The sequence below is a fragment of the Phodopus roborovskii genome, unplaced genomic scaffold (genome assembly GCF_943737965.1).
Source record: "Phodopus roborovskii unplaced genomic scaffold, PHOROB, whole genome shotgun sequence".
Taxonomy (NCBI): Eukaryota; Metazoa; Chordata; class Mammalia; order Rodentia; family Cricetidae; genus Phodopus; species Phodopus roborovskii.
The window spans coordinates 27,229,427-27,255,932 of NW_026126447.1; the positions used below are offsets into that span (position 1 = coordinate 27,229,427).

Sequence of the window (26,506 nt, forward strand, 5' to 3'; positions counted from 1 at the left end):
GTATTTTAATATAATATCCTTTTTCTGAAAGCTTGGAATGTAAATGAAAATTTGGTTTTTTTAATTGAAGAAAAAAACTGTGAATAAAATACTCCCAAAAGACCAAACATATGTCAGAATGGCTTGCTGCTGGAATTAAACATGAACAAATTAAGTTTACATTGCTAAAAAAATAATCTTCACTTGAGTTTTTTCTTTAATATAAAAAAAAAAAAGCTTTTAAAGCAAATTCAGATCTTTGAGCCTTACAACAAAACAGTTAATTAGTTTTAGCTAGAAACTCACATCCACAAAAGGCATCCTCAAACAGTACATATCTTAAAATTATATACACACAAAAGTAAAGTTCATAAATTGTTACCAAATCTAGGAGCAATAATTTAATATTCTATTGAAAAATACAGGTAGCCTTAAGAGAAACATGCTTGGTCAATCTTTCTTAAAGCTTTTGAGTTTGCTGGCCAAACTTAAAGACAAAGAAAAAAAAATATACTGACTCTTTCTTGTTGGCTTTTAAAATATCAATTTACAGACAAAACTAAAAGAAATATTCAGGGTATCCAGCTATATTTGCCATGAATTTAAACACACTATAATCTATAATATAAAAGTAAAAAATATATATAATTTCAGTCTAAGATGAGTTTACCTAATAAGTTTTACAGGAGAAGTATCACATGAGACCCCCAAATAAATGTCAGATACAAAATTATATGACATGGCTTCATTCAAACACACACAAAATTGAAGTCAGAAAACTAGACTGGCTTTTTTAAATCACCAGCTTTCATGAGAGCCTTAATTGCTCTTGCCCTCATCTCAAGTTCTAGAAGTTCCAGTTGCTGGGCAGAAGGCTGGACATCTTCTGGTGGAGGAACAGTCAGAGTGGCCGCTTTGGGCTCCTTTGGGCTAGATTCTGCCAGTCCCAAAATCTCATTCACACTTTTTTCAATATCTTTCTCCAGGTCATCTATCTGACCAGCTTCACCCCGGACTGTGCTTTCTGGGAGTTCGGGAACAGCAGCAGTAGCGGCAGCGGCAGCGGCAGCGGCAGCAGTGGCAGTGGCTTCTTCATTGCATGGGCCTTCTATATCGCTGTCATAAGCATCTGCATTTATACTGAGTACATCACTATCTTCCCCTTTGCCTGAAACAAACAAAAGAAGGGGGTGGGGGAGAACCATGTAACCCAAAGTTCCGGGTCAACATTCCATTTACTTATGATGAAGGGGTTGCCCTGACCTACCCCACTACAAAGGCCCAAGTTCATCCCTATTGCACTCACTTCTTCCCTGACTCTTCAACTTGAAAAACAAATTATATCTCATGTAAATCCTAGAGTAGTTTTCATCCCAATATGTTGAAACACAGACTATTAGGAAACTTGGTCTATCAGAGAGAGTTCCCTTGATCAATTTTCCTAATTAAAATGTCATAATGTTTTATAACACAATGGAGTTTATAGATTACAAAATGAAGGCTCATGTTGAAAACCTTTTAAATAGAGCATTATTGGGTAAATACAATTTCACCTTAGAGGATACACTTTGCTTTGAAGACTAGAAAAAAGGAAAAAAATGTCACCAGGAAGCTAAATATTGCGTACATCACTTATCCCAAACCCTCTCTTACTCAAGCACTTGGTTCTGAATCAATAAATTAATAAAATTGGTATATAAATATTTTAATGTAATAAAACCCTGATGTCAAGAATTTAATCTAAATGTAGATTATCATGCTCAAGTAATTGGCACTAGCCATTACCTAACTTTAGATACAATTTTGAGTGCTCATTTATTATCCTAGTTTATTTAAATTTTAAGTAACAAGCGTGTTTTTTATTTAAAAAATTAATTCTCAAACTTTTGGTTTGAGAATAAAACTTATTTATAAAATACTGAATAGCAAATGCAAACAACTGTTAACAGAATGACCAGGAAAAAAAAAAATTTTACTTCATGTGTTTCATAACACATACTCTACCAACCTTAACCCATATTACTTTAATTACAAAACCACTTCCAACTCCAAAATTAAAGTAGAAAACCAGTCAACATATATTTTTGTTGCCACAAGTAGAATGTGTAAGAGTTGTAATTTTAATAAATTCTATAGAGCATTTCATGTTATCTCCTCAAAGAAGCAAGAATTCTAAACAGCAAGTAAAGGTTACAACAAAATGAGTAATTCTTCTTACAAAAAAGTTTGATAGAAATATTCTAACTTGAGATTTAAAAAAAAAAAAAAAAAAAAAAAAACCAAGCATAAGAAAGCATGTGCTTTGCTGTACAACGCCTCAAAAAGAAGAAGAAGAAAAAAAAAAAAAAATCAATGTTCAGGTGGAAGATTTGGAGTCATCTGCAATCAAACTGGTTGTGTGCAGAATACATAAGCCACAGTGTCATGAAGGCTTCCACCAAGAGAGGTCCAGGATATCAAGCAATGCATAGCAGGATTAGGATCCCTCTGAGCCGCCCCTCAGAAGGAGGTGGGCTTAGGCTTTTGGACAATGTTGAAACTGTTAAGACTTTGGCAGGTCTAGAAATAGACTGTGTTTTGTATTATACAATGGCTATGAGTCTTTGGGGGCCCTGAACAGAACATTAAGTAATGAATATAAAATGTTACTGACCAGCTTGTGTGACTGTCCAGCCGGGGGAGATTTTATTATGAGGGGCTGTAGACACAATGCCTAGCCATGGGAGTAGTTTGCAAAGGTGGATGCTACAGAGTATCTTGCCCTGACTTCCCTGTTCATTGTTTCATCTGTTCTCTCTGCTTCCTGCCTACCACAACGGGAACAGCTTCTGTTACATGCTCCCACTGCCACTGCTGTGTCACAGCAGGCCTGGAAACATGGAGCTAAGTCAGTCACACTATGACAGAATGCCTGAAACAACTTATGAGAGGAAAGACTGAATTTAACTTATAGTTTCAGAGATATCAGTCCATGGTTACATGATAAACAGGAAGAGAAAACAGCCAGCCGGAAGGCCAAAGATCTCCTGGGATATCACCTGGGATAAACCCTCAGTGGCCTACTTCCAATGATGAGGCACTTAAAAGTTCAACAACTTCCCCAAACAGCATCCATGTGGGACTAAGGGTACACCACATGAGTCTGTGGGGACATTTCACACTCAAATCGTAACATATTCTTTATCCCCGTCAGGAGGAAGACGGTTTTTGAATACCTTTCTGGGGCCAAGAAGCACAAAGCTACACACACATTCACTTAATCTAAATAATTTTTAAAGCAGGCTTATATAAGATGCAACCATAGCTAGAGTCATTACCCTGAGCTTACACTGTAAAATGCTTTATAAAATCAGGACCACCAGAGATTCAGGATCAAAATGTTCATACATCCAGTCTCAATTACAAAGAACAAAAACCTAATGAAGAAAGCCTTTTTTGAGTGCATCTCAAACATTTAAATGGACATGGTTATACTGACTTATACCTTTCTTTTCTATCAACAATAAATCTGTTCTATTAAATCTATTCTATCACTAACATATCACTAACAAAATTTGATGTTCTCTGTTCACATTCAAAATTATGGAGTCTAGGTAATGAGTTCTCTACAACACCACTTTGCTGAAGGCATTCATAGGTGGCATCTGTTCACTGTAAGTATACTGTAAGTATCAAAACTCTGTAACATTACACACCTAAATGATTTGTGCTCTTTTTCACATAATTAAAAATAAATAACTTGTAGAAGTCATTATTTGGAGGTATATCATTTTAGCCTATTATTTAATTTTTCATCATTTCAGTAGAGCCAGTCAGTAACTCACATTTTTAAATCATCACCTGAAAATATATGGACACATTCCCAGAATAATTTGCTTCCATCGTTTCTCAGCAGTGGGAACTTGTAAAGATTTTTCTCATGTTTCACAAAGAAGAAAAGGTAAAGCTTATACATACTTTTCAAAGCAGTGATTATCTTAAATGCCTCATTCAAAGTCCCTAAAATTGTGTGATTATGTGTCATATCCTTCTGTACTCCCACTATGGATGTGTATATACATACAAGTGTGTGTATGTATGTGTGTGTGTGTGTATGCACTCACAAACTCATTTTCAGGGCAAAGTGAGTGTCAATTTGTCATGTAAGAAATCCACAAAGACCCACCTTCAAGTTTACACATAAACTTCCAAGACTCTTATAGTAACAATCTAAAATGTAAACTATTTCTATTCTTTTAAATAAAATCTAGTCTAGAGAAAGAGCTTGAACAGATGATGTGATATCTCCTTTAATAAAGCTTTAGAATTACTATTCAGAATTTATGTTCAAACTTTACTCATAATAGACATATTCATGTACTATGAATTATGGTAAGAATCCTCAAACTCAGTTTGTAAGCTAATTACACACTTGGACTTTACAAAAGCACTAGTAGTTAAGTCCAGTTAATTACTCAAGTTTTATTAAAGATCTTTTTAAAAGGTTTGATGTATGCACGTTATAAACAAAGGTTATTAAAATCAAACAAGAAAAATACAAATAAACCTGAATTAAAATATCACATATGCAATAAAAATAATCAAAAATAGTGCAGGGGGAAAAAAAACTCAAGAAAAATGAGACCCAACTTGCTGATGTTACAGAGCTGCAGAATAATTAACTTTATTCACAGGAAACAGAGTCTGTGATATATCCCTTATATTAACTCTGCTCCTCCAGTAAGATGGGTGACCCCTCATATTACAGACTTTATAGAGCTCTTCAGAGAAAAGCAATATAAATAGTGGGGAGAACTGATTATGAGAAAGGAATAAAGGACTTTAAGAGCTTGGCTAAACTATAGTGCTAGGAAAACAAAGTGGAAATGAAAAAAATAGTAAAAATTAATAAAGAGTATATGGATTCCCTGAGCATTTTTCTCTTACGGTTGATGCTGTAGCCAATTTCGTGCCAATGTACATCCTATTACACTGTCCTCTGGTACATATGCTTTCACAATTTCTTGTTTGTTCATTTCCTTGCTATCTTCTTTCTGTCCTACCTGTTTGATTCATATTCCAAACTCTGAACACGAGTGCTAAAGAGTTTTAAATAATAAACCAATTCATCTAGACTCAGGATCTAGACAGAAATATTAACCAATCATTACTCAAATTAATCACTGACACAGGTGAATACCCTGATTTAACAGAGAAATACTTGTTCATCTTATTTGATGACTACAGATTTGAGAATGGGATAAAAGCATAAAGGCTAAATATTTGACAACTAAACACAACACCTTATACTATTCAAACATTTTATTGCAAAGGAGAAGAAAATTAACCAATTCAGTTTAACGTATACCTCTGGGCCAAAGATAGGTTCAATCTCCAACATTGAAAATGCACTAAAAGACACTCATACAAGTAATAACCATGGGTATAAATAAAAGGGCTATACTATAGAACAGAAAAAGCTAAAATGCAATACTTATATGTTACAATAATCTGCAACAAATGTCACTGCTTGAAAACTGCAAGGTTTTATGAAATTAGGTAAGAGGAAAACATTTCATGTCATAAACTTGATTTTTCATAAGTGTTTAGATAGAACAGTCAATAATGCAAATAAACACAAAAAAACCACTGACAACATCACATGAGTTACATCACAGTGTGACTCATAAAAATTTAAAAGGTTATTTTAAGTTATATTAGCACATTTAACACTCATAAGATCTTATTATATTCTAGTTGTTAATTCAATTCTTATTTGTAACATGAAAGGCTAACCTGCCTATGAAACCTTCTGATAGTGCATTATTACATAAAGCCAAGAGACAAAGCCTAAAAGAGGGAGTATTTATACAGCCATCCAAATTCCTACAAATGGCAACTAGTCACACAGGAAAGAAATACCTAAAAAATAGCACAAAACGTAAATTAACTGAAGAGAAGACAAGTAAATATGAGTCCTTCCTAAGCAAAACAAAAAGAAAAAAATAAAAAGAAAGAAAGAAAGAAAAGAAAACCCCACAATGAAGTTGTTTCAATTAAGTTTCTAGAGTTAGGGGTACATTCCAATGGCAAGTACTGGCCTAGCCTACGAAAGGCTCTGAATAGAAACCCAGTACTATTAAAAAGAGGAGAGAGAAAGAGAGAGGGAGGGAGGGAGAGAGGGAGGGAGGGAGGGAAAATGAAAAAGAAGAAGGAAAGGAAAAAGTTAAAAGACTTCTGAAATAGGTACAGAATTCAAGAAAGCACTGTCAAAATAGTTATACATCATTGTAAAACAATCAGAAACAAGGGCAAAGGATAGCAAGGCAATAGAGCTGGCCCTGATAGTGTGAGCCACACCTGAGGCCTTGAGAATAAGAGAGCTGACCCTACTCCTTGCTGCAGACTGCACTGGGTGGGCTAATCTGGGTAGTACTGGAGAGTTCTCCAGGGTGGTGATGACAAGGGAAAGCTGGCAGGCTGACCAACCCAGCTACCACCCAGAAACAGAGCTATGAATTAGCCCACCTAAACATCTACCTCATCCATGAAATACAGGAGCATTACAGGAGCATGTGAAGGGGCCAAACCTACAGATCTAAAACTGCAGGCCCTCTACAACACAGAACAATAACAGAATATACAAGGAGTCCCAGTGAGGGCCCATATAGATAATGCATCAGAAGCCAGAGGCCTTGAACTAGATGAATGAATCATTGCAATGAACACTCAACAGTAAAGATGTGTGGACTAAAGTATGACTCAGTGGGACACACTACAGCATCTCGTGTGTGTGTGTGTGGGGGGGTGTTGGTTGGTTGGTGATTGGTTGGTTGGTTGGTTGGTTGGTTGGTTGGTTGGTTGGTTGGGTGGGTGGGTGGTTGGTTGGTTGGTTTTCGGTGTTCTTTAAAATTCTGTCTTGTTTTGGGGTGGGGGGTAGGTTGCAAGGGCTGAGGGAGGATGCAAGAGGATGGGGAGATAAGTGAGATCCCAATGCATAAAAATATAAGTCCTTTTTATAAACTCATAAAGCAAACACAATTATTATAAGTATGCTAAAAAGTGACAGAGTATTTCACTGAACATACAACCATTATTTCCATTGAAGAAGTAGGAAAATTAATGACCATTATCAGTTCTTTCCACCCTCAGTCTTTCCTCAAGAGACATAAAGAAGTAGAGGGAACTCATGGAGGGGGGGGGGGTTGGGAATTATCACCTTAAAATGAAGGTGGAAATCACAAAAGTATCCCATGGGTTTTGGATTTGTTTGTTTGTTTTCCTAGACTAGTCAGAGAGAAAGCATACTTCTCATGGGGAAGGACGGCTTAGGGGTGTAAAAGAGGCTCTCTGTTAAACTATAAACATCACCCAAATTATGAAATATCAAAAGAAATGTGACCTACAGAGAAGTGACTATTACGACCACATTTTAGAGAGGCCATAAGGCCATAATCATTCATCAATATAGAAGACTGGTATAAAGCCTTCTTACACATGTAATAAAAACAAAGCCAAAGACTAAGGAGAAAACAAAGGGACCAAAAGAAAAAACAAGCTCAGAAACAACATACTTTTCTCAGGAAGCATTGGAACAGCAGGTAAAAGAAACCAATACTACTACAACGCTAGAACATTTTGTGAGATGGTTCAACTAGAAAAGGCGATTTACACCTAGGATGACTAATGACCTGAGTTTAATCCTCAGTACTCACAGGTGGAAGAAGAAAACAGATACCTACAAGCTGCCTTCTGATCTGCACATCCACACAATGCCACTCATAACCTCGATAACCTTGAACACACATGAGCACATACCACTTTTATCCATCTATCTCCTTTCCTGTTCAAAAAAACTGACTAAGTCCAATTTCTATGAACTAGTACTGAAGACTTAAAGGATCCAAAGACATAAATAAACCTGTCTAATTTAAACTCCATTTAAATAAAATAATCAGATGTAAAGTACTACAAGGTAGGCAGTTACTTAAGAGTAAGGACCATGGCCAGTTAACATGTGGGTACCCCTAAGTTGTAAACCTCAAGTTGTAAACAATAACTGAATTTAATAGGCAATGGTGGTAGGAATCAGGTACTGATCCGTTCTATGCCAAGAAGAGATGAGACAAGCAGCTGACTAGGGCACTTCACAGATTTGGAGCTGTTTGTTTGGTTTTGGTTTTGGTTTTACCTAAACAGTTTGCTACTTAAATAAATGAACTTAAGTCTCAAACGTAGACATCTGATTCACAAGTATTGAAACCCAGTCACAACTGACAGATTTCCATTTATAATAAAGCAGCACAGTGCTAGTTATCAAAAGAAGATGACTTCTTTGAAACTACAGCCCAGTAAACATGACAGTAAATCTTCCTAGAGGAAGATTGGGTCTATGAGCTCAGGAAAGGGGAAAACAAGCTAACTACTTCAGACAGGCCAGATAACATTTGATCAAAACATAACTGGCATATGGAAAACCCATTTGATAAACTAGAGAGCAAACACCAAAAGCACAGACAAGTACTCTTGGAGTGCTGAAAGCAAGCCAGGCTTTCCTGCTGTCTGTCAGTCTTAGGAGTACTTAAGATCACCATTGCTGGAATGTCAGAAAAGTTCAAAGTCCTGAGGCACTTATTCTTCAAACATCAGGAGAAGGGAAGGAAGACAATACTGAGAAAAGGAAACTCGTCAATGTGTCAAATGCAGTTAGGCGTCAGGATGAGCAGAAAGCAGTGACTTAGTTGGTAGCAACAGATCACAAGAAAGGGACAGAATGGCTTAGTAGGAGATAATTATCCAAAATAAATAAATAAATAAATAAATAGGAAAATAGGACCTGAATACAAATAGAGGGCTGGCCTCAAACTCACAAAGGTTCACCTGCTTCTGCCTCCTGAGTGCTGAGATTAAATACATGCAGGCATGCATCACCACCGCCCAGCTGACCAGGAACATTTTATTTATCTCTTTAGCCCTAGTGCCTAGTAGTAAATGTGTTAGGTGAAAAGATGGGTTCTAAAGTTTTAAAATATACAAACCAAAAGATACTTAAAACTCATTTTAAGGGCTCATTAATTAAGAGGATGACTGTTCTTCCAAAGGCCGTGGGTTCAATTCCCAGTACCTAGAAGGCAGCTAACAACTATATCTAACCCCAAGATCTGACACTCTCACACAGACATATATGGAGGTAAAATACCAATGTATATGAAATAAAAGCAAATAAATTATTTTTCTAAAAAACATTTAAAAAATTGTTTTCTTTTTTGAGACTGCAATATAATTATATCATTTTCCCTTTCCTCCCTCCAAACCCTCCTACATATCCCTCTTTGCTCTTTTACAAATTCATGTACTCTTTTTCACTAATTGTTGTTATATGCATTTATATATTAATCATGTATATGTATATACACATATACTCCTAAATACATAAATACACCTTGCTCTGTCTATATGTTACTTGTATGTATGTTTTCAGGGCAGACCATTTGGTACTGGGCCACCTATTAATGTGCTCTTTGATAATTCAAAGGTCTCAGCAGAACTAAAGACTGTAAGTCACTTTCAGAAATAGCCATAGACTTGGGAGATAGCTGCTCCTCTGGTAAAGTATCATGTAAGCATGACCACCTAAGCTCTATCCCTATAATCCAGGTCCCTATAACCCAAGCTTTAAAAAAACAAAACCTAGTCATGATAGCAAATGCACCTGTAATCCCAAAATCAGGGAGGCAGACAAAGGTAGGTGTCTGTGGGCTTCCTGGCCAGTCAGTCTAACCTAACTGGCAAGCTCCATGCCAAATAAGAGACCCTGTCTCATAATAAATGAAGGAGAGTGAAACCTGAAAAACAACACCTGAAGGTTCACCTCTGATGCCCACATACCCACACATGTACAAACATGTACCTGTACACAACAAAGAACATCTAAGACAAGTGCAGTGGTATACATCCATGGTCCTACCTACCAATTAGACTGAAGTGAGAAGTGTTTAACTACTTAAAGTACCCACTTTACCAAACTGGATCCAAATATCTGCTAGAAATTTGTGCTGTGCAGCCTCTGAAATAACAGCCTTAAGAATCTTAGGAAACCATAACACCAGTAGCACAGACACTGAGATTGACAATTAATAAATAGGACCTCCTGAAACTGAGAAGCTTCTGTAAGGCAAAAGACACACTCGACAAGACAAAACAGCAGCCCACAGAATGGGAAAAGATCTTCACCAACCTCACATCTGACAGAGGGCTGGTCTCCAAAATATACAAAGAACTCAAGAAGCTAGTCACCAAACACCAAATAATCCAATTAAAAAGTGAGGAACAGAACTAAATAGAGAATTCTCAATAGAGGAATCTAAAATGGCTGAAATTGTTCAACATCCTTAGCCATCAGGGAAATGCAAATCAAAACAACTCTGAGATACCATCTTCCTCCTGTCAGAATGGCTAAAATCAAAACCACCAAAGACAGTTCATGCTGGAGAGGATGTGAAGAAGGGGCGTATTCCTCCATAGTTAGTGGGAGTGCAAACTCACAGCCACTTTGGAATCAGTATGGTGGTTTATCAGGAAAATGGGAATCAGTCTACCACAAGATAAAGCAATTCCACTCTAAGGCATATACCCAAAAAAAGGATGCACATTCATACAACAAGGATATCTGTTCAACTATATTCATATCAGCATTCTTTCTAATAGCCAGAACTTGGAAGCATCCATTCCAAGAATGGATGGAAAAAATACAGTACATTTACACAATGGAGTACTACTCAGCAGAAAAAACAAAACAAAACAAAAAAACAATGGAATCTTGAAATTCGCAGGCAAACAGATGGAACTGGAAGAAACCATTCTGAGTGAGGTAACCCAGTCATAAAAAGACAAACATGGTATGTACTCACTCATATATGGATATTAGACATAGAGCAAAGGATCATCAGTCTACAATCCACACCTCCAGAGAAGCTAAGAAACAAGGAGGACCCTAAGAGAGACATACATGGTCCCCGGAAAAAGGGAAAGGGATAAGAGTTATTGAACAAATTGGGAGCACGGGGGAGAGAGGGAGGAGAAAGAAGAGGGGAGAAGAGGAGTGGGGAGGAGAACAAGAGGGATCAGGAAGATTGAGTAGGGGGATGAATAGAGGAGAGCAAGAAAAGAGATACCTTAATAGAGGGAGCCATTATAGGTTTAGAGAGAAATCTGGTACTAGGGAAATGTCCAGAGATAATACTAGGATGAGCCCAACTAAGAATCTAAACAATAGGAAAGAGGCTATCTTAAATGCCCTTCCCCTATAATGAGATTGATGGCTACCTTACACGCCATCATAGAGCCTGTATTCAGTAGATGATGAAAACAGAAGCAGATACGCACAGCTAAGCACTGAGCCAAATTCCTGGAATCCAGCCGTAGAGAGGGAGGAGCGATGAGCAAAGGGGTCAAGTCCATGCTGGGAAAACCCACAGAAACAGGTGACCTGAGCAAGCAGAAGCTCATGGACCCCAATTGGATAGCTGGGGAACCAGCATAGAACCAAACCAAGTCCCCTGAATACGGTTGACAGTTAGGAGAGACCTCTTGTGGTGGAACCAGTAGTTATCCCTAGTGCATGAATGGATTTTGGGAGCCCATTTCCCCACAGAGAGATACTCTCTCAGCCTAAATACAAGGGGGAAGGCCTAGGCCCTACCCCAAATGATGGGACAGACTTTGATGATCCCTCATTGAAGGCCTCACTTTGCCCTGGGAGTGGATGGTAGATTGGCGGGAGGGGCGAGGTGGTGGGGGCATGGAAGGATGGGAGAGGGAACTGAGATTGTTTCTAATTTAAATAAAAAAAATTTAAAAAAGAATCTTAGGAAACATATCATAGAATTATGTGCTTAAAATGGACATAATTTAAAGAAACAAGGAAGTAAACATTTCTCAATATAGTGAATCAAACCTTCTGTGATTTCTTTCTCCATGAAACAAGCCAGGCACAGTGGCCCAAGCCTATAATCCCAATATTTAGAGGCTGAGGTAGAATACATACTATAACCCTAGCTCCAATATTAAAAGGGTAAGACATTATGTGTACAAATTTCTTGACAATTTACTTTTTAATGTAGAAAATTCTTACACTTCAAAAGATACAAAAATTAATTAACAATACAAAATATAAATTTCATTATTTTATTCAACTATTGCCCATAGGAAGAGATGCATTAAAAAGTGGGAAAGGAGCTGGGAGGCTTATCAAATAAGCCTGAGGACCAACGTTTGGATCATCAGAATCCATGTTTTCAAAGCCAGGCAGGCATAGCAGCCACGCATGGTGGCTGCACAGGAGGCAAACGGCAATCTCCAGAACAAGCTGGCTCCCAATCTAGCCAATCAGTGAGCTACTGGTTCAACTAAGAGATCCTCGCCTCAATAACTAAAGTGTGCAAAATAATAAAGGAATATATGAGACGTATAAACGCAGGCACACACACGTGACCACTCACATGTGACTATGCATACACAAATGCACATATGCCATACCAAGAAAAAAAAATAACAAACAATTTAAGGGAGGCTGAGCTAGGTGGCACAAGCCTTTAATACTAGTATCTGAGAGGCTGAAGAAATTAGATTTCTAAGTTCTAGGCTAGCCTTGTCTACATAATGAGTTCCAGGTGAGCAGAACTACATAGTGAGATACAATAGTAAGAAAAACAATCACAATTATTTAAAGTAGGAAGAACATTGCTTCCATTTCTGGAAATGATGTGTAAAAAAGTTCAAAGAAATGAAAAAAGAGTACAATTATTTTTTCTCGGGGTGGGAAGGAACAGGGTCTTGCCTATATAGGTCTTACCAGGTTGGCCTATGCCACAATCTCTTCTTACTTGACCAACCTTTAAAGATGTTATTAAGTTCACAGAATCTGCATGACTACTTACTTGTTAAAGTCAGTAAAAACATAAAACAAGAGCTCAGGAGAAAAGAAGTAGATATGGCTTTTAAAAACAAAATAATACACACACCCCTGTGCTCCCAACTCCAGACTTCTTTGTACAACTTTCTTCTCAGTCTCCTACAGCTCTTTAACACTCACACCACAAACGCACGCAGGTCTTCTAAGAAGGAGTGGATTTGCCAATCCAGAGATTTCTGTGGCAACACATACAAGGAAGAGATTTAAAACACACAGGCAACAAAGCTACTGCATTAGCTGATGACCCTTCTCTTTTCATTCCTGTCAAAAATAAACACCTCTGGTGGCATCTGAGTTTCCATAACTTTCCACAACTGTTTCCATTTATGCTTGTAAAGTCCTTTTTACTAAAACTCACCCTTTTGTCTCTTTTTAGAGATAGGGTCCTGCTATTTAGGCCAGGCTGGCCTGGAATTTGTTCTCCTGCAGCCTCAGCCCACAATGTTAGGGTTACAAACATGCACTCCCTCAGTTGGTTCTTGGATGCCTCTGTAACTGCAAATCCACTTCTTTAGGATCTTTGTTCATAATCTCTATCTACCTATTTTAGTATCTCCTAATGTAGGACCCCATTAGACCAACAATTGCAGCAAGATCAAGAATTAGTTGGGTTTTTGTTTTTTTTCCTCTCACTCATCTTAAGAATTCAAACGACCTCACCAAGTTTTATACTTAACTCTTCTGCTAAATGACAGATTATTTTTATATAACTTTAAAAATTTTAGAAATAAAAAATAAGTAAGCCATTATCAATTATTTTCCAAGTTTTAAAATGTGACTGGCAGGCAAAAGAGACATAGCATAGTGTTTGTCATACCTATGTATTGTAGCTACAATATCACTACCCCATACTACATTTGGAATCTATTCTCTCAGCCATTTTCAAGAGTCCACTCAACATGCTATACTATAGACGTCTAGAACTTAATGTGAGATTAAAAAAAACTTCTTCATTGACACTTTCACCCCTTTGTCTATCTGCTAAACAACTTGCTTCTTCTCAACTTGTGGGTCTCAACTCCCTGGGGGAAGGTCATAGCAGATATCCTGCATATCAGACATTTACATTACCAATTCATGACAGTAGCAAAATTATAGTTATGAAGTAACAAAAAAGTAATTTTATGGCTGAGGGTCACCACAACATGAGGAACTATATTAAAGGGTCACAGCATTAGGAAGGTTAAGAACCACTAATAGCATCTCTCCATTCTCTAGCCCCTGCAATTCTTTGATAGTTTACAGTCTGTTAATCTGTCTATAAGGGAAAACTTTTTTTTGTATTATTATTTTTTCTTATTTTACATATCTATTCCAGTTGCCACTCCCTCCCATGCCCCCGGCCCCCCTCCCATCTCATTCCCCACCCACTCCACGGGGAGGGTGAGGCCTTAAGGGAAAACATTTTTACACACTCTAGCATATATATTTTATATTCTTACTTGTTTATACCATTATAATTATATAAAAAATTTTATATGTATACATATACAATTAGAAAGATTAAGGAAAAAGATTTAAAACATCCTTAGCTTATACTATTAATTTACTATATAAATTTTGGTATTTTCTCCTATAACTATGGAAATATGATAAGCATACATTATTGGTGGCCACTGACCTGAATGGCTGAAAGCTAATTTAAAAATAAAAGCTATCACCACATAGCTTAACCACTGACAAACATTTTGTTCCTACTAAAGCCTGACTTTCAAATCCTGAAGTTCTTATTAGCATTTTTTTTTCCAGGATTGGGGATAGGCTAGTGTTATACTACTGATCCACACTCCTAGCACAGTTAAGCAATCCTTAATGCTGCCTAGCACTTATTAACTCATGAATTCAAAGGCTAAGCTGTGGCTGTAAGAGCCAACTACATTTAATGACAAAATTTGAGCCTAACCACAGCACAAATCTTATGTGCATATTTCACTTGAAAAAATTAATGGATATGATTCCAAGTAAAATACAGCAAATACTTTACTGACACTGATAATTTTATGTACTGTATGGTTATGTTATTTACTTTAATACCTATGTTTCAGTGAACATATTTCAAAGAATCATAAATAGACTGAAGAGTAAACTGAGCATCCTTTTTTTCTAATGTAACAACAAAAAAAGTAGAAATAATAGCAAAAAAGTTTGTATAGTTTGCTCTACTATTAAACAAAGAAAGAAAACATATTCAACACTCTGCCCAAGAACAATGTAGTAGTAGGCACTGGTCTTTACAAAATCTAACAATTTAAAAGAAACTTCCAGAAAAAGGCCAAACAGCCAAGCATTGCTCGAGTTTGCTGTACAACAGCGCCCCCAGGTGGTGGTTTTTGCAATCTTCACTCAAGCACCTTCCATTATAGGCAGGAGACAATCCAATGCATCTTCCAATACTTCTGATAATTAGAAATAAACTTCAAATTTGATCTAGTGATATGTTTGTCTACTATATTTCCATCCTTATGAGAAATGCAGAACAAACTAACCGCTTTTCTATTAACTTTCCAAATGTTTTCTAATAACAATAAACCTCCCAACTCTTCTCATTAACCTATTCACTTTTTAAAGTGTGGTTTTAATTTTGTTAACATTACAACTTTAAAGAAGTAATGTAAGCATAGATTTTACTTAATTTTTGAAGTTAAAATATCTGTAAGCTACATATATGCCCAAGAATGAAAGACTTAAACACTGCTGAACATCTTCATAAATATGTCTGTTGGAAAATAACCCATTACCACCACTAAAGATGGGTTTAAATGTTTAAAAGTGTTTTCTACACATTGTCTTCATTAAAAAGAAATTTTCATTTTTCCATCTATAGCACAAATGGTCTTTTTTGTTGTTGTTTTGTTTTGTTTTTCTGATAGGGTTTCTCTGTATTGTTTTGGAGCCTGTCTTGGCTGGCCTGGAACGCACAGAGATTTGCCTGCCTTTGCCTCTTGAGTGCTAGGATTAGAGGCATGCACCACCAAAACCTGGCTTCATTTTTTTAAATTTAAATATTCCATGTCTATTTTAAAAGCTCCACTAAGTCTTTTCAACAATACAATACGTCGTACTCTAGGAAACCTTAAGATCTCAAGCTCACAATAAGCTTACCCAGGTGCATACTCATGTATACACATACATGTGGGTGTGCTAAAACAACAAAAGTATAGCTAGGCGTTGGTGACACACACCTTTAATCTCAGAGCTCAGGAGGCAGAGGGAGTCTGATCTCTATGAGTTCAAGGCCAGCTTGCTCTACAAAGTGAGTTCTAGGACAAGCAGGGCTATATTACACAGAGAAACCCTGTCTTGGAAACAACAACAAAACTGCAATTGATATTCCTTATACAACTACCCTGTGGCTGAAAATGAATGAATTAAGAATTATTTCTAACAGAAAAGTTTTGATTTTGCTACAGTTCGAATCAATCAACCAATATTATACCTGCATTTAAATGTTTTCATGGTAAAAGTAGATCTCTAGTTATTAGCATTAGTACAGTAGACATTATTTTATGAACTCAATATTCATACTTAGCACTGTTAGTCTGAAACATGCTACGTCCTATCAGTACTTAACAAAGAAATAGCAACTTAACTGAAAGTGAATGAATGTCCAAGTCCTACCTGGATAACTACTCAAATAATACTTCAGCCTTTTAGAAACTGAAAAAAAATCAAAAAGGTAATTTAAATTACATGTCTGTTCCATATAGAAATAATAGATCATAATAAGACTTATACTGAAAGAAACAGAAAACTCAATGCTACTTCGTATTTTGGTCTAATGAACTTTAGAACTAAACGAATGATTAATCTTAAATGATCAAGCAAAAATAACAATGCATTTCCAAGGAGTGTTATGTTGTTTCATTTTGTTTTGTTTTCTTTTGTTTTTCTAGACATGGTTTGTTCCTCTGTAGAGCCTTGGCTGTCATGGAACTCACTCTGTAGAACTCACAGAGATCCACCTGCCTCTGCCTCCTGAGTGGTGCGATTAAAGGCATGTGCCGCCATCACCTGCCATTACATTTTATTTTTAATAAGCTTATTGTGAGCATAAAGGCTAACTATGTAGGAAAATTTCCAGATATAGCATTATATTTCAGAGTTTCACAAATTACAAATAGAAAACAGTTTTTTCATTTAGAAAAAAAGGGGAAGGGCTATCTTTTTTGCACCTACAGGATTTCTATTTCCTAATAAAGCAGGGTTTTTTTAGGTAATCCCATGAAGTTACTTACAATCTGGTTCAGACCAGTTTTTCTAGAATGCCTGAAAGATGTTCTACATAAATAAAACTCCCAGATAATTCATTCTTATTCTACTAGGCAGCAAAGCATTTTATATCTGACTTAGGAACATTTTCTTAAAAACAATTTTACTTCTGTTTTCTTTTAAAACGGGATAGAACTGGACTGATTCAATGGTAGACCACTTGCTTAGCATTTGAATTCTTTCTTGGGTTCCATCCTCATCCATGGGAAAAAACAAAAACAACATCAACAACAAAAAATGCTGAAAATATAACCATTTTCTTCATGCTGAAAATGTAACCGTTTTCTTTGGGTTAGTTACGATCTTAGCACACTGTTTTACACAGTCTTACTTTTTTTTATACTCTGACCTCATCTTTTTTATGTCTGCCTATTGCCAATAGTGTGCTTCCCATGCTTTCGTAGGAAACTAAATACAAAATGCATAGATTTTCTGACATATGGCTACTTAGGTCCTTTCTTTTCCTCTAGGCTTTTCTACAGCTGGTTTTCAAATGATTAGAGTTACTTACTGCAGGAAAACACAGCAAAACAGGCTATTGATATTGCAATGGAGTTCTTAAGAACTCTGGGTGTCTAAACAGAGTCAAAATACATCTTTCCTTAGAAAGTAAGCCGTGGTATAAACTGTGCAGTGCAGTTTCTGGCTTCTTTTCTCCTGGAACCAGAATTAACCTGCCTTACTGTAGCCTTTTCTATACTTCATATGATATTATTTCCCCCTAGATAATTTAATAGCATACTCACATACTCTTTACTCAGTCAATACCAAGAACTTTAGGAACAAAGGAAAGTGGTAACAGCAGACTGACTGTATGGTGGTCATATGCCTATTCATAGCACTCCTGAGCCAAAGGCAAGAGGTTCATGAGTTCAAGGCCAGCCTGGCTACAAAATAGAAATCTCTCTCACAAATAAAAAGAAACAAAAAAGACACAATAGCACTGTGGTCTAATTATATGTGAAGTATAAAGAGGGTTAGATGATCATAATTATACTAACTGGAAACATTGTGTTTGTAGCTTGTATTTCTATGACAAAGAAATGCTGATGAACCAAATCTCAATATCTATGTGTGAGGATTTTCAATAGTCAAAGTACCAATACATAATTTTGTTTGGCTATTTATAAGCCTAATACAGGAGAATTTCTAAAAAGCACTGGACAATTTCCAAGAGCATCAGAAATATTAATAAATACCAATACATTTTAAAACTCTAGATTGTGATATATATTAAATATATATAAGAAATTTAGAAAGTATAAAATTTTCACTTTGTTAATCAATTATCAGTAACAAAGACAAGCTTCAGGATTTCTCCCCAAAAAAAATAAAAACCTGCTTCTCTCTACTGAGGAGTTCCTATAGCTCAAGTTTTATAGAATTTTTAAGTCATCATTTTAATGAATAGAAAAATATAAGATGATATTTGAACAATAAATAAATTTTTGTCTAGTAAGGGGAAGAATTTTTAAAGCATTTAAATTACTAGCCCTATTAACCTATATAGCTTTATAGCTACAATCTGGTTGTGTCAAAAGGAATTTCCTCTCTAAAAAAGAAAGTAAATGAGGGAAACTATCTTGGCACGGGGAGGAGGGGTAGTTACCTATAAATTTACCATCTTTGTTCCACATACAACACAAAGATACCCAGCTAACTTACTTCCACCTTGCAACTGAAAATACACAATAGAAATCCCTAAAATAAAAATCATTCAAGATGGTAAAATGTTTCTGGTGGCATCTGTAGCCAACCACAACACTCAGGTCATCCAGTAACTAAGACACCTTGATCATGGACAAGAGTGTATACTCCATTTCCCCTTTCTGTGAATTTTCAGACTGGAAATTTACTATTGGTAAAAGCTACATAAAATTAAGTATTTAATCCATACCTTGCTTTGATTCCAAACCTTCTGGTTGTTTGTTCTCTCTCAGGGATGAAGTAGAATCTACACAGGCATCTTGCCTAAGCAATAAAAATAAAAACTTTAAACACTGTATTCAATCATTTAATGTCCAAGTTCTTAGAATTATGTTAGGTACCAGGGAGACAGGATGAATTCTAAGCCCCAGGGCATAATTTAGTATTAGGGGAACTCAGAACTGTGTATACATGTGTCAGAAGAAGCAATTATAAAGTAGTAATTTATGCAATGTACTTCTTTGTAAAATCAAGGAGAAAACCTAGGGGAACATGGACGCAATTTTTTTTTCTCCCAAAACTCTGTAGGGTAGCTGATGGAAGAAATCACAACTCACAGTAGTATCCAATAATTTTCCAGTTTTCACAGTTAAATGTAATGGACATTTTAGCATTCAAATTACTTTATATTCTTCTAATTTCATACCTCAAATGCTTTGATGTCTACTGTATGTGGGAAATACACTTGATATGTAATATATATTATATACACACGCGTGCACGCACACACACACACACACACACATATATAAAATCAAAGAAATAGATTAAATACAAGAATATGCAAAAAGTTTCCCTGTACAACTTGCAAAGCTGAACAGTGCTGTACCATCTCACTGCTGAAACTACAAACACCTTTTCAACAGAGTTAAGATACTATTTGTGAATATTCAAGTGAGATAAGCAGTGATCTTCTAAAATCAGATAACTATTTCATTCTGAGAATTGTCATTGCTACCCTGAAAGCAGAATTGCAGGAATAATGTGAGAAATATTGCTACTCACAACTATTTTATCTAGTTACCAGGAACACAAGTCTTGCAAGCAGCCTAAGAATAAAACAGAATTGTGAGTATTTCTTTGCCAAGATTATTCTTTACAATCAATGTATTTGGCAAGTGTGTGTTTGTTTTGCATTGCAAAATCACTAATACAAACCTAAACTCAAACAGAGCTATGAAACCATTGTCTTTGGAACCAGGGATGGTGCACATCAATAATTTCACCATGTGGGAAGATGAGGTAGAAACAGCAATATCTATCTTTTTAAAAAAATCTGTTTGACTCTGGTACTAATAAGTTTGTGAGATTTGTAATTGCCATGACTCCATTTTTAATGTTTCTTTGCTATCTAATGTCACCTACTCAGATTTTATTCTTTCAATATAATGACTAGTAAGTACCAAGGAAGGCATCAAAAATTCTCCTTGGTAATCTAAGGTCAAAACACAGAGCTTTGCAAGAAATAAAGTTAAAATGTTTTACCTCAAGCACACCAGTAAACTCAGAAACTATCTACACCAAGCCTTTAAAGAAAACATTTTCATACATCCTCCAATGGCACATAATTCTTTATTAGCTACACATGCATATATGTTTAAAAAAAAATCACAAATATATGCATTTGTATCAAAACATGACAAAGTATTCGATTAAGCTCTATAATTTTTGTGCTTTTAAGTATCAGTTAAATTTAGATTAATATTAATGCACCAAAATTACCATCAACAAAAAATGGTATCACTGGCAAAAAGTATATGAGACATATATAATACTACAAAGAAGACCCAACAAAATCTCTGCAGTCTAACTGAGAATGTGTAGCCTATTTTACAATGAATCATCAGACAAATCCATCATTGAAATGAGTAATGTTTTTTATAGCAAGGGAAGTTAAACATTTTTTATGAAAGACAAAAGGCTATGAAAATATTTCATGTAAAAAGAATCTAAATAGCCATGACATTATATTTTATAAATGACCTGACTAGAGGGGGAATAAAGGCTGAAGTAAACTGAATCAAAAGAGAAATTGAAATATTGATGGTAGACAAGATAAAAGCCTTTTATGAATGTTAAATTTCATGAAACTGATATTCATAGTTGTACAGAAGCTATGACTGTTCTTTTGAAAACACAATGTAGAATTTAGGAATAATGTGTCACATCATACTGTTCACTCAGACACAAAAATTCCATATGTAGGTCCTGAGAGATGGCTCAGCACGTAAAGGTGCTTGCCACCCAAGCCTGACAGCCTGAGTTCAATCCCTGGGGCCCATGTAAACAGAGGAGGAGAGATACTTGTTCTCTGACCTCCACACATGTGTGCAGGCATACATACATCATACACACATACACAAAAATATTATTCTTTAAAGTTCATTTATAAATAAATAAAAGATGTGTAAAAAGGACAAAATTTTAATAAAAAGTAAATCTAGATAAATGCTTTAAAGGTTTCTCCTTTACTAATCTGATTTATACAATGTATTTAGTCTAAAATTACTTCCAAATAAAGTGTTTGGGTAAAACTGCAACAAAAACTGATCAAAGCCCCTAAAATATTCTTCAAATAAGACTCTTTAAAGATTATCTACTGCTATAAACTGTTTATTTGCATGCTCAATGAAAATATACATAAAATTCTATTTAAAGTTAGGTTTGATCAGGCTGTTGAAGTCACAAAACAGAATTCCCATAAATAGCTACAGTACACCACCCTGTGGCAGAAACATGAAAAGACAATATTTTTTTTCTTTTTTTAAATCAGTATTAAGCAGAGCATGGTAATGCACACCTGTAAGCCTAGTTCAGGAACAGCCTGAACAAAAAAAAAATAATAATAGATAATTTTTCTATGATATAGACTTCTCAACAAAAATTATCACAGTGTAAGCTCTTTAACACAACTTAAAATTTTCCACTAAACAGTAGAGAAAATAAGAGATTCATAAAAATGTATTAAAGTCTAAGAAAAATACAACATGCCTATATCGTTCTCTTTATAGGTTTATGAGGAGTCTGAGTTTACTTTCTGATGATAAAATATGCTAGTTGCCCAAACTAGGAAAAAAAAAAAAGAATGGCAATTTATTTTTAAAGGACATTTGAATGTTTGTATTAAACACTTAATAAACAACTGCAAAATTAAGAACTGACCTAAAAATTCTACAATGATCTTTGTGAAATCAACACAGACCCCAGCTTAACAGGACCAGAGACCCAGGCATGGCCCTTGGCAACTCAGGCCTGGACAATACCATGGCCCTGATAGCAACTCAGACCACACAGATCTGCAGGGCCCCAGTAGTGGCAGAGCCCTTTGACACTAACATGGTCGTAAGTGGCATTCCAGACCCCAGGCATCCATGTGGCCTTTAGTGGCAGCAAGAGCTAAAACGCCAATACAGACCCCAGCTGTAGTAGAACCATGGACCAAACATTGTCCTCATCAGCAGCCCAGATATCACCATGACCCCAAGTGGCAACACAAGCCACTCAACAACATGGCCCCAGGTGATGGCCCAGATCCCAAGCATCCACACAGCCTTTGATGGTACCAGGAGCCATGGACATCAACATAGATTCTGGCTATGGCAGGGCCACAGACCCAGACATGGACCCTCAGCAGCAGCTGGGGACCTGGATGTCGGTCACCATGGCCCCAGGTAGTACTTTTTCCTTTCTTACAACTCAATGTTTTTTTAAAGTAACATTAACACACTGGGAAAATGTATGGAACTTAAGAACAACTACGTGTGAATTAACAAAAGCATGAAGCCTATGTGTTTGTGTGTGTGTGTGTGTGCACAAACACACAATTGCTCATATAGGTCAGGAGAGGAGTTACAGAAAATTGGGAGCAGGTAACATGGGTGCTGGGAACTCAACTCTAGTCTTCTGCAAGATCAGCAAGTGTTCTTGATGGCTAAGCCAGCTCTCCAGCCCTTAAATACATTTCTAAACAGGACAAAGACAATCTGATTTTTCTCAAAGGGCTAAAGGTCAACTGGCATAACCAGGAAAACTAGTAAAACAAAGGATATATATAGTACTGGATTCTCTCCATACTGAATTTTAAAGAAGAACAAAGGAAAATTAATGGAAAAAAAACAGTCTTTGAATCAATACTGTTAGTAAGTTCAACAGCTTACAGATGATCTTAATCCATATTTTATGTCATATACAAACCCAAATGTCTAAATCTATAAACGTTTGGAAGACACAGGAAAAATGTTGGCTTATAAGATAAGCAAGCAGCAGACATGACAACCTGAGTTCAACCCCTGGAGCCTGCAGTAAAAAAAAAACAGACTTTCCAGGGTTGTCCTGTAACCCCCATCCATGTGCCATGGCCCACGCACCTGCACTTACACACACACCAAATAAATAACTTTAAAACATGACTTACAAATAAAAATAATTGCTAAGTTGAATTTTGTCAAAATCTAATATATCTTCTTTTCCAAAAAGACTAAAACAATACAAAGACAAGCCACAGACTGGAGGGGGAGGGGGCTGCAAGTCACATATCTGCTAAATAAAGATCCAAGCCAGGTGGTTAGCATGTGCCAACAATCCCAGGTATTTGGAAGGCTGGATCAGGAGGATTACTTAGGCCCAGGAGTTGACCCTGGCCTGATCCTTTTCTACAACAAAACCACTTGAACCTAGAATACAAAACGGTGGTTTAAATGCAAGATTTCTCCTATAGGCTCATGTATTTGAACACATGATTCCCCAATCAGTGACAGTGTTTAGGAAGGTTATGGACCCTTTAAAAGAAAGAACCTTACCAAAGGAAGTATGTCACTGGAGGTGTACTTTGAGATTTTATAGGCTGGCCAGATTTCCTGATCTCTCTCTCTGCTTCTAGCTGCCAAATCAATGTGAGAAGCCAGCCTCCTGCTCCAGTTGTCATGTGCTCTATGTCATGATGAACTGTAACCATCTAGAACTCTCAGTCAAAATAAAACATCCCTCCCTCAAGTTGCTTTTGTTATAGTAACAAAAGAGTAACTAAGATAATTATAATAGGAAATAATAAAATATTAAAATGCCTTCAATTGAGGGAGACATGTAGATGGCAAACTGAAAAAGCAACTGGAATCCAACACCCATTGTTATTAAGGAAATGCACACTAAAACCACAATGTGATACACTACACATGTTAGGAAGGCTAAAAATCAAAGCAGCTAATAAGTGGAACTCTCAGAGTTGGCAAGCAAGGGTGGAGAAATGACATAGCAATCCTGTTCTTAAGTGTTTCCTTTAAACAAAAAAAGCAAGATTCACAAAAGCTTGCATTCAAATATTAGTAGCAGCTTTGTTTAAAATCATTAAAAATGAGAAGTAACCTTATGCCCTTAATAGTTTTATCACTGCCATAATAAATCATAAGACATTTGATGATTTAAAAAGCATAAATTTGCCAATCATATGGCTTTAATCCCAGCCCTTAGGAGGCACAGGCAGGCTTATCTCTGTGAGTTCCAGGACAGCCAGGGCTATTATACAGAGAAATCCTGTATTGAAAATGGAAAGGAAAGGGAAAAAGAGCATAAATTCACTATACTAATATTCTGAAAGTCAGAAGTACAGTATGGATCTTGCTGGACCACACTCAAAAGGATTTAGAGGACTAGGTATAGATCCATCTTCTGTCCTTTCAGGTTCTGGACAGAATTAGGCTGCAGGAACAAAATCCCTGTTTCCCTGTTTGAAAACTGAAGGTGGTTACCAGCCTGGACCTTTGATGCCATTGCTTTCTTACTCCTCCCTCTCTCCCACTTTTAAGAAGGTTCAGATGATTGTAGCAAGCCCAATTGTAGCAAGGACAATCAAGGATAAATGCCCCATCAAAAGGTCCTTAATCTTAAATCTAAAATCTATTTGGGTATTGTAAGTGAGATAGTCCTTCTGTGGCACTGACCATGCCCATTGGGGGGTGGAGCCATGGGCGGAAGTGACCTGCTGATCTATGTATTTCTCTTACCGGGGAGCTGGCCGGCATACTGCTTTCTCCAGACTCTCCATCTTGACCCCTTCCTACTTCCTTTTTTCTCCTTGTCTCCTAGTCCCTCCTATCTCCTTTCCTATTGGCCAATCATTAACCAGTATGAGAAACATATATACATAATGGCATCTCCCATCAGGGTATATAAGTCAATATTTCTCAGGGTCTGGAGACTAAGGCATAAAAACCATTAAGATCCCATTATTCTTAAGAGTATCTCAACTGGGGGATTAAACACTGGTACACTCACAGAATGGAGAACTACTCAGCAATGAGAAGAAACTACTGAAATTCAAAACATGCATGAGCCCCAGATACACTACGCTACTAAAGCCAGCCTCAAAAGACTATATATGGGGCTGAAGAAATGGCTAAGTGATCTGCTCTTTCAGAGAACCAGAGTGCAGATCCCAGCACCTTCTCTACTGACTCACAAATCCTTAAAACTGGCAATCAACTGTAACTTCAAACACTAAAGAATCAAAACCACCCACACTTTTTTTTTTTTTTTTAAACAAGGCCTTCCCAAGTAACAAATAAATCAAGTTTTGACTCTACTTCATCCCTTCCACAAATGTCACCAACATTAAGTTCTAGCCTGGCCAAAGGCAAGCTCATTTCCATCTGCTTTTCCCAAATAATATAATTCAGAGTCAAGATTCACCACACTCCAGTTTTCTCATGTCTCTGATTCTCTGAAATATGCTGCGTAACTTACTGCTTGTAATTCAAAGTTTAAATAAGCAAGCATCTAAATAAAAATTAACTAAGCATGAACCTATGGAGGACATTTCACATACAGAATATTCTACACATGCCTCCAACAGGTTCACGCCCTCTTATCAAGTAAAGTATGTTTGCTAAACTGGACATTAGATGCATGCACTACCACACCCAGTCACAGCATCATAAGTGGGAAAACAACACAAAAGCAATGAACTGTTTTTTACAAAGTAGTTAAAAAAAAAAAAAAACTAAAAATTAAGTCATTTCACAGCTACATTTAGGCTTCATAACAAAAGGAATAGAGGAATTTCCCAATATTCATCAGTGTAAAGTAAAATTTACTGTGATAGATTATTATTATTATATATTCATAGTAAGAAACTCTTTTTTTTCCAAGTCTATCATATGCAATTCTAAAGACTTTCAATTCTTTTCCCATTTGACCATCATAATGTTCTATGAGGAAGAATTTCATTCTTCAGATGAGGAAATTGAGGCCAGAAAGTATAAACAGTTTCCAAATGTCAGATTAGCAGTAAACTGAGGGAGTCACTTAAAAATGGGGCTGCCTCAAGGCCTGCACATCCACTTTATCTTTATGCAGACTCTACGAATTACAAAAACAGTCCTCTAAGTGGAAACACCAAAATATAATAACCCATACTACACAGCTCTGTCTACATCAAAGTAGGAAATCAGCCATCATTCAGAAGTTGGTTTGCTTTCTTTTAAGCACACTGTTGCCACAAGGCCCAACTCACTTACAATTGAGTCCTTCTGCCTCAACCTCCCAACACACACTACCATGCCCAGCTTTGCCTAGAATTTGACCACAAGGCAATAAAATACTTCT

At 36.4% G+C, this 26,506-nt stretch overlaps 1 protein-coding gene across 2 annotated transcripts in view; it reads right to left on the reverse strand.

Moving 5' to 3' along the window:
• Positions 1-208: 208 nt before the first annotated feature.
• The window catches only part of Caap1 (caspase activity and apoptosis inhibitor 1), a 50,020-nt gene continuing 23,722 nt past the window's right edge, over positions 209-26,506 (reverse strand). The window contains exons 5-7 of one of the 2 annotated variants that reach the window (XM_051188176.1): positions 19,098-19,171; positions 16,550-16,588; positions 209-1,147 (exon numbers count right to left, since the gene is read on the reverse strand). In XM_051188176.1, the coding sequence (XP_051044133.1) occupies positions 759-1,147; positions 16,550-16,588; positions 19,098-19,171 (502 nt within the window). In that variant the 3' untranslated portion in view covers positions 209-758. The remainder of the gene's footprint in view (positions 1,148-16,549; positions 16,589-19,097; positions 19,172-26,506) is intronic. The other variant, XM_051188178.1, reaches the window with a different exon arrangement.